This window comes from Anopheles merus, unplaced genomic scaffold (assembly GCF_017562075.2).
Source record: "Anopheles merus strain MAF unplaced genomic scaffold, AmerM5.1 LNR4000172, whole genome shotgun sequence".
Taxonomy (NCBI): Eukaryota; Metazoa; Arthropoda; class Insecta; order Diptera; family Culicidae; genus Anopheles; species Anopheles merus.
Genome location: NW_024427752.1, coordinates 59,829 through 68,660, shown reverse-complemented (window position 1 = coordinate 68,660; position 8,832 = coordinate 59,829). Strand labels below are relative to the sequence as shown.

Below are 8,832 nucleotides of genomic sequence, written 5' to 3'. Positions count from 1 at the left end.
AAATGAATCCTAACAAACGGAAAGCTTTTTAAAGTATTGCTTTATAGTGGTTCTATAACGTTAGTCTGCATTCTCATGAGCGCACTAAATCATGAATCACATTTTTACGCGGCTTGATCTATTTTCATCAATTTTATATTCGCAAATAATGGGAAATCTTTCCTAGTGTAGGATGTAACAGAACATATTGATATGTTGAGACGCTACAATGGAATACACAACGCGTTAAATCAAGTTAAACAGATTTGAAGAGTTAAAGAATTGGTTTGATCTGATACCGGTAGGAACATTTTCATATCACCTGCATAAAACAATTTTTCGCAATCCGGCATAACGTGAATAACATCATTATGAAAATGTTAAAAAGAAAAGGGCGAGAATGCTGCATTGTGGAACCCGGACGGGTTGGTGAATGTGCAGATAGAGAGGAGGGAAATATTCACTGTAATATGCTCATCACTTAAATAACAAGAGAGCAAATGAACTAGCGCCCTATTTACTCCGTAGCTTGATAGTTTTGAAATTAGCATTGAGTGATTACGGATTCAAAGGCAGCATTGACGCGTGTTAGCTGTTGCGTTATAATAAATCACAAACCTCATGTGAACAGTGTTGTTTTTTCACCCGTTTTCTTCTTTTGATGAGTTATCGCAAGTATCAATGAACGATGCGCATGTGTTGGTCAGATTTGAGCTGATGCAAAAACGGTATGCTCCACGCGGCGATTATTGCTTCAAGAGGGATGCGAGATTTGCCTGAAAAGAAAATATTTTTATTAGAAAATATAAATATAAATCAATATATAAAAAAATAAATAAAAATTATTTCTTTAAACAAACGCTTCAATCGTCGCTTTAGTAAGCTTCAAACGCATAGGTATAAGTTAAAAAAACAGATTTACAAAACACCATTGAATGTAAATGCACTGAATATGCAGGCAGTGTGAGTGCTTGTATGCGAGTATATATCATAGAACTTTTTTCTCAAATAATAATGTTGAATGTTGCGAAAGACACAGCTCTTGAGTAATGTATTGTGGTCCTGAAAAGGACCGTTTGATTTGAGACTCCATTTGGAGGTTTGTGAGAGCACGTTGAATTTAACCTCCGAAACCGTACAGAGTACGGCCCTGACGCTTCAGAGCATACACCACATCCATAGCAGTGACGGTCTTGCGCTTGGCGTGTTCAGGTAAGTGACCGCATCACGGAATCACATTCTCCCAGAAACACTTTCAGGACGCCACGGGTTTCCTCGTAGATGAGGCGACGGAAATACGTTTCACTCCTCCGCGCCGAGCCAAACGGCGGATGGCGGGCTGGTAATGCCCTGGATGTGTTATCCGCAGCACTTTTCGGTGACGCTTGGCTCCTCCTTTACCCAGACCTTTTCCTCCCTTTCCTCTTCCAGTCATGATGAGCACAGGATTGTACGTGCACGATGTTCACACTTAAATTGACGATCACGAATGAGCGTTTTCGAGCTCAACGTCCCTATTTATACTTTTTCATCCACGCATTCCCTCTTGCTCTTAAGATGAGAGAAAATAGGGGTTGAAAAGCGCATAAATAGAGCTGTGGTCGAGCAGTTTCCTCATTCAACGTTCAACTTTTGTTAAAGAAACAAGTTTGCTCCGTGCTCAACGAAACCTACGCTCCCGCAGTGAAATGGCTCGTACCAAGCAAACCGCTCGTAAATCGACTGGAGGTAAGGCTCCTCGCAAGCAGCTGGCCACCAAGGCTGCTCGTAAAAGTGCCCCGGCCACCGGAGGAGTGAAGAAGCGCATCGTTACCGTCCGGGAACGGTGGCCCTCCGAGAAATCCGTCGCTACCAGAAGTCGACCGAGCTGCTCATCCGCAAGCTGCCCTTCCAGCGCTTGGTGCGTGAGATCGCCCAGGACTTCAAGACTGATCTCCGCTTCCAGAGCTCAGCCGTGATGGCGCTGCAGGAAGCCAGCGAGGCGTACCTGGTTGGTCTGTTCGAAGACACGAATCTGTGCGCCATCCACGCCAAGCGCGGTCACCATCATGCCCAAGGACATCCACTGGCCCGTCGCATCCGCGGAGAGCGTGCCTAATCGTCCATGCATCCGGAAGCAGTCCCTGTCTCAACGGGACATTTCCTTCTCAAAACGGTCCTTTTCAGGACCACCAATACTGTTGAACATATCAAGAATTTTCTTTCGATTATCATTTTGAAATGGTACATGTGAATGTAAAGCTAACGCGTATGTCGTTTTGTTGTACGAGATAATCATGAAAACTGGAATATTCGTTTCAAAACAATCATCGTTATGGGAGGTAATTTAACTTTTTTTGACAAAGTTTCGCTTTTTAAAGGCTGCTGAGGATTTGGGATATTTTACCATATAATATTTCCATCGATATTACCTATACACTATATTACCAACATCGCAGCTTACAACAAACCATGAACGAATAGTATGACTATATATTTTACAACAAATGTTCGACACAAACAGCTTACTGTTACTCATGGGCACGAAAATGCAAACATATACGAAAAACGATCTTCAATACTTATAAAGCAACATTAAAATCGAACAAATCTATTACAACATTTAACTCACGACACATAAGCTGCAAGTGGTTGCTTGTCGATAAATTATCCTCGTACGCGCGAGGAAAATTTAAATAAAAAAATGATTTCATACAACGAACGAAACGATTTCTATGCATAAATCATGATACACGAAACTTCATTTACAATTTCACTTCGGAAAACGCTTCCAACCATTGCGGATGAAATGAAGGATAATTCTTTGTTGAATGTGGTTTGTGGTCCTGAAAAGGACCGATTTAAGAGAGTTCATGTATGTAAGAAGCCAATCATTTCAGTGGCTTACTTCGAGCTGGTGTACTTTGTGACAGCCTTCGTTCCTTCGGAGACGGCGTGCTTGGCAAGCTCACCAGGCAGCAGCAGACGAACAGCGGTGTGGATTTCGCGGGACGTGATCGTCGAACGCTTGTTGTAATGCGCCAAGCGGGATGCCTCGGCAGCAATGCGTTCGAAGATATCGTTAACGAAACTGTTCATGATGCTCATGGCCTTCGAAGAGATGCCAGTATCCGGGGGACTTGCTTCAACACTTTGTAGATGTAAATAGCGTAGCTTTCCTTGCGGGTCTTGCGCTCTTCTTTTCTTGTCGGACTTGGAAATATTTTTCTGGGCTTTGCCAGACTTCTCGCAGCTTTTCCACTGGTTTTGGGTGCCATTTCGACCGAAAAATTCACTCAACACTGGGACACGATGTGTTCGATTCAAGGGGTGATTGCGTTCTAGAAAAAATCCGAGCTCTCCGATCGCTTATAAACGGGCCGTGAGAGAGGATACGTATCGTGCAGCTCGAAAAAATTCCAAACGAGTATCGCGCAGCACGAATAAGCTGCTATATACGCATCGGTCGGGTCGAGATGCTCCATTAAAAAAAACCCTTGTCAAAGAGAACATCGTGTTGTTCGTGATCCCTTACAAACGTTCCCCAATAAATCTAAACATGTCTGGCCGTGGAAAGGGAGGAAAGGTAAAGGGAAAGGCAAAGTCCCGTTCCAATCGTGCCGGTCTTCAGTTCCCCGTTGGCCGTATTCATCGTCTCCTGCGCAAGGGTAACTATGCCGAGCGCGTCGGTGCCGGAGCGCCCGTGTATCTGGCAGCCGTCATGGAATACTTGGCCGCTGAATGTGGGGAGGTTGGCCGGAAACGCTGCCCGTGACAACAAGAAGACGCGCATCATCCCGCGTCAATCTGCAGCTGGCCATCCGCAACGACGAGGAGTTGAACAAGCTGCTGTCCGGAGTGACCATCGCTCAGGGTGGTGTGCTGCCCAACATTCAGGCCGTGCTGCTGCCCAAGAAGACCGAAAAGAAGGCTTAAACTACGTGGCGACAAAGCTTCTTTCATCTCAAACCCAAAACCGTCCTTTTCAGGGCGACAAATAACTGCCAAAGACATTTTATTTGATTCATGCTGATATGGGACAACCAGAAGTAAGAACATTTTCTAATATAGAACCGTGATTGAAAGTGTGTACAAAATGTAAATGAAAAAATTTGCCTCCTTTGGGCACAAAAAGCATCATTTACTGTTTTCAATTCTAAACCCTGCGATTCTACAAAATGCAGCATATCAGAGCGATGTGTAAAATTTCCAGGTAGCTTGGTAAAGAGGGTTGGTTTACCATAGCAAATGTAAGCAGTGATACCTGTGTGTTGACCTTTTTTTCTGGAAACGCTAAAGGACACGTTACCGTTTTTCGTTAACTACGGTAAAATGTTGGAAGTGTTGGTTGTCGAAAAATGTTGTGTGTTGAGGTAAGGCTAGGTTTTCACAAAAGTTTGGATTTCAATATATCGGGAAACGTGAGAATGGCTTAAAAAAGGTGGACCAAAAATTAGGAACATTCATATAATAAACAACACTCAATAATGTTTCCCTTCACCCTTCATTTAAATAACCATGAAATATATGTAGCATTTTATAATTTTTTTAAAAAATATTTTTCATTAGCAATGTAGGATGCCAATAAAAAAAAATAAATGAAATGCCCCTAACGCATGTGCAACTCCACATTCAATAACGCCATCTAGTGGTGATCAAAGTCCCTGCAACAATAGTAACGCCATCTAAATAATTGGTTAAAGTAAGGCTCAGCCTTTACGTTACAAAGGAGAAGCGTTACTTGCCTTTTAAAATTCCCAAGCATCATTTTATAGAGGTTGCGTCAGCTTCGCGATCGACCACTGTACATTACTCAAATGAATTTTTAAACAATTTGATGAAAATATAAGCTTTTTGCTCTAGGGTAAATCAATTGAAATGTGATAATTTTAAAATTTGAAGTAAAACACAGATTTTTTATTTGCATAAAACACTATGAAAACAAAAATAGTCTTACAGTTTAAAGTTATTAAAAACCCTCAAAGCCTTTAATTGGAGTAACATTGCCAAAGTATAAAATATAAAATATTGAAAGTATATGGAAATAAATTAACCTGTGAAATAAATTAACTGCTCATAAAGTTTACGTTTATGGCATTTTGAAAGATAATTGTTTTGGGTGCGAGGGCTTTTAAGGGCTCTTAACGAGGTTGATAAATACTTTTATAATGTTCAATATTCTAGTTTTACCAAAAGATGGCATATGAATAAATAAGTTTCATATGCTAAAATCCATATCTATGTTTTTAATTGTTCTAAAAGCATTTCTTTAAGTTGTTAGAACTCTAATTGATGTGAACAATAATAAGTTAATATTTATGTGATAACTTTTTTATGCACATAAATTATCAATGTATTCATTTTAAATAAAAATCCTGAACTTCTTTTTATTTGTGTTCTATATTGTTATTTTAGAACACATACAAATAATCAATATTAAGACATGATTAATAATCTATCAATTTGCTTATCCACGATGGTAAAACCAGGCGTTAAAAAATGCTGCTTGGGTTTGCGCTAAACAGGCGTTACGTGTAATGCTAGCGTAACGTAGAGGGCGGGTGTTCATGAGATCCCAGGGTGTTTGTCCTGGATAATAACTGGGAAACATTTGTATGATAACGAAAGCTGGGGAACAATCACCAATTGTAAAAAATTAAAACGGAAACATCGCTCGCGGAGCACGCTTAGCCAGTATCCCAAATGAAGTTTGTATCCCAAGAAAATATATGGCATTCAGTGAACAGCACAGAATTTGGAGTTGGAATTAATTTTTACATATTCATGCTTGCTTGATGCTTGTTACCGGTTTCGGGTTTATATTTCAAATTTCCAAACTTTTGCATTCATAGAAAATTCGAATTGCGAGGTCCTTCTAAACCAGCGTGGAATCCTACAGAATGCTTTGTAAACATAAATATTACTTTGATTATTAATATTTTTAAAGCATATTGTATTAAAACTTAGTTATTTTATTGCCTTTTTAGGTTTTCCTATCATCATACTTTTTCAATTGGTATCTGTCAAATCTCTGTATAACTCACTTAATGATCGCAAAAAAAAATGATGGTTTCTAATTAATTTAATCGAAACATTGTAAAATCTCATGAATTATCAATATTTTGACTTACATTCTTGACAATTTCAAGCGCATGATTAAAACTACAGATGATTTGATTCAAAATCCGAACAAACTCAAGATTCCTTTTATAATCGTCAAATTATTACAAAAAAAAAAACGTTTTCATTAGTTTTGAACTTGTTTCATGGTCTGGATACATGACTATACAGGGTGGCATCGTAGAAGTGATACACTTTGTTTTTGTAATAAAATTGACACCAGGTTTGATTTCTCTTAGGAATCGATTTAAATAGCTTCTATTGGTACTAAACTTGCATTTCACTTAATTTATTTCAAATCTTTCACCTTTACACTTGATAACCGCCCTAAGGCGCTTTTGGAAATCATGCAGGCCGCACGCACAACTTCATCCGGCATTTCCTCCCATATCTTTAACAACCGTTTCTTGAATCGGTCCAAATGCAAATGTTTGATGTCGCCTAACTTTCTAAGCATGTATCCCCATATGCCGAAGTCCAACGGGTTTAAATCTGGAGACGACGTAGGCCATTCCGATGCATGCGCCATTGCGATGATAAAACATGGCAAATGGTCCTTGCCCAACTTCTGAACGATCGAAGCCTTATTGAGCCTTTGGCTGGAGCTGAATCTTGTTGGAAGCAAAAGCTGTCGTTGCCAAAAAGCTTCTAAGCGTATGGTTTCAAGTGTCCTTCAAGAACGTATTCTACAATGTACTCCTTGTTGATCTTCACGCCTTTGTCGATAAATAATAACGGAAACTTCCCTTTGGCCGAGATAGCTCCCCAAACCATCACAACAGACGCATTTTTATATCGTTCGACTGTTCTTTTATCGGCTGTTATGTCCCGAATACATGCTCCATGAATACTATCATTCTGCTTATTCAAGGCTTCCTCCAGAGTGAACAGTTTTTCGTTTGCAAAGATGATGTTGTGGCCTGCGTGCGTCTTCAGCAACAAGCGAGACCTGGTCACCCTTTTGGTAATATTTTTGCTGGTTAAGCCGTGAATTTTTTGCTTTTTAAACGCTCTGTAACCAAGGTCCTTTTTCAGAATGCTTTGCATGGAAAAGTGACTCATGTTCATTTAACTCGCCATTTTTCTTCCCGACTCGACGCTTCGTTTTTTGCCCGGTTTCTTCTTTGGAACAACTGTGCCTGTCTCCTCGTATCGCTTGATGGTCCGGTAGACGAATAATCGACTTAAATTGAGATAGTTTCTGCCTGATCTGCATGTTTATCAATGCATGAAAATGCAAGATTTTTATTTGTTCGCGACTTGAATCCATTATAATATATGAGAAAACTGAAATGAAAACTAAGTATACGTTTTTCACGAGAAATAGTAAACAAATAAAGCTGTCAAAATATGCCCATGACTTTGACACACAGTGTCAGAAAACACAATACTGGGGTACTCGAATAGGTGTATCACTTTTACGATGCCACCCTGTAGATGTTGGTATCCTTCGTACGGTACAAAATAAAAGACAAATTTTAATATAATTCAGAGCAAAATATGATAAATTTCTGATGTTTCCTAGTCAATAACCACTTCCACAATATATTAGAATGTTTTTTAATGCACTTGGACGAGATTCATAGAAATCATCGAAAATATAACACTGGCGTCGGTTTGAAGTGTAAAACATTCTGAGCGGTTTGCTCTGGTGGAACCGAGAAAATATTCAACTACTATGGTATCAGGGGTCCGACATGTTTATAACAAGTTGAATTATCTGGTTTCACACGGGATAAAATTGATGTCTCGTTTTAATTAAAAATTGTAGAATATGCAATGTTAGGAGTAAAAAACAATGATTAAAATGATAACAATGACTTTAACACAAAGCTTCGATTCTTTTTATCGGTCGTAATTACCTTATGAAATTCAAATCTGCTATGACAATCATCCGTTTGTATACCACTGAGTTTTGTTTTAACACAGAGTTTATCGCACCCATGTACCATATACCAGATACAGGTACTTCCCGATATATGATATTAATGCGGACTGGAGGCCATCGCGTATCTCGAATATTCGCGTAAGACGAGTTTTGAGATTTTCATTTCAATTATAGCTAATTTGCAAATCATGTTGCTTGAAGTAGTAGGTTTAAGCCACTTAATTTGTTATTTGATCTGATTTCAACTGAGAATTCCAATTTTATACAGGTATTCCCCGATGTACGCTATTTATGCGGACAGGAGGCAATAGCGTATCTCGAATTTTTATGTTTAAGCTTAAATTATAGCTAATTTTGGTACCACTCTGCTTGAAAGGGTGGGTTTTAGAAATTGAAATAGTAATTTGATCTGATTTCAACAAAACATACAATTTTGTTTCACTTAAAATGGTTTTTCAAAATCGCCTAAAAGGGAATTTATTTTAGTCAGACATTTGATGCATCATATTAGTATAAAAATTGTCAAATTAACAAAACCGCGTATAGCGAGTATGGCGTGTATCGAGGACTACCTGTACCTTTTAAAATGGTTTTTAAAATTCAACCAAGGGAAAGTTATTTTGCATTTGACTTTCGATGTGTCTTATGAGTACAATTTGTTTAATTTAAAAAATACCGTGTACCAAAATCGCGTGTATCGGGAGATATCTGTTTCTTTATAAAATGTGCTAAAAAGTTATCACGATAGCGAAACCTTGTGCGGGCTTGCAAACTGCTCGAGTTTGCTAGCGGGTTTTAACGTGTAAACTGCACTTCACACCGTATGTCAAAGTTATGGGAACAAAAAGAACAATCTTGTATGAGAG

General features: G+C 39.0%; 2 protein-coding genes across 2 annotated transcripts; both read left to right on the top strand.

Moving 5' to 3' along the window:
- Positions 1-1,120: 1,120 nt before the first annotated feature.
- LOC121601765 (histone H3.3-like) lies at positions 1,121-2,077 on the top strand (the record flags this gene model as incomplete). The annotated part of the gene is made up of 2 exons (XM_041930572.1): positions 1,121-1,191; positions 1,774-2,077. Coding segments are annotated over 2 exons (375 nt in total), but the record flags the coding sequence as incomplete, so codon positions are not given.
- A 1,440-nt stretch (positions 2,078-3,517) lies between these two features.
- LOC121601764 (histone H2A-like) lies at positions 3,518-3,894 on the top strand. The gene is made up of 2 exons (XM_041930571.1): positions 3,518-3,709; positions 3,772-3,894. The coding sequence occupies exons 1-2, from the start codon at positions 3,518-3,520 to the stop codon at positions 3,892-3,894; spliced, it is 315 nt and encodes a 104-aa protein (XP_041786505.1).
- The last annotated feature ends 4,938 nt before the right edge of the window (positions 3,895-8,832 follow it).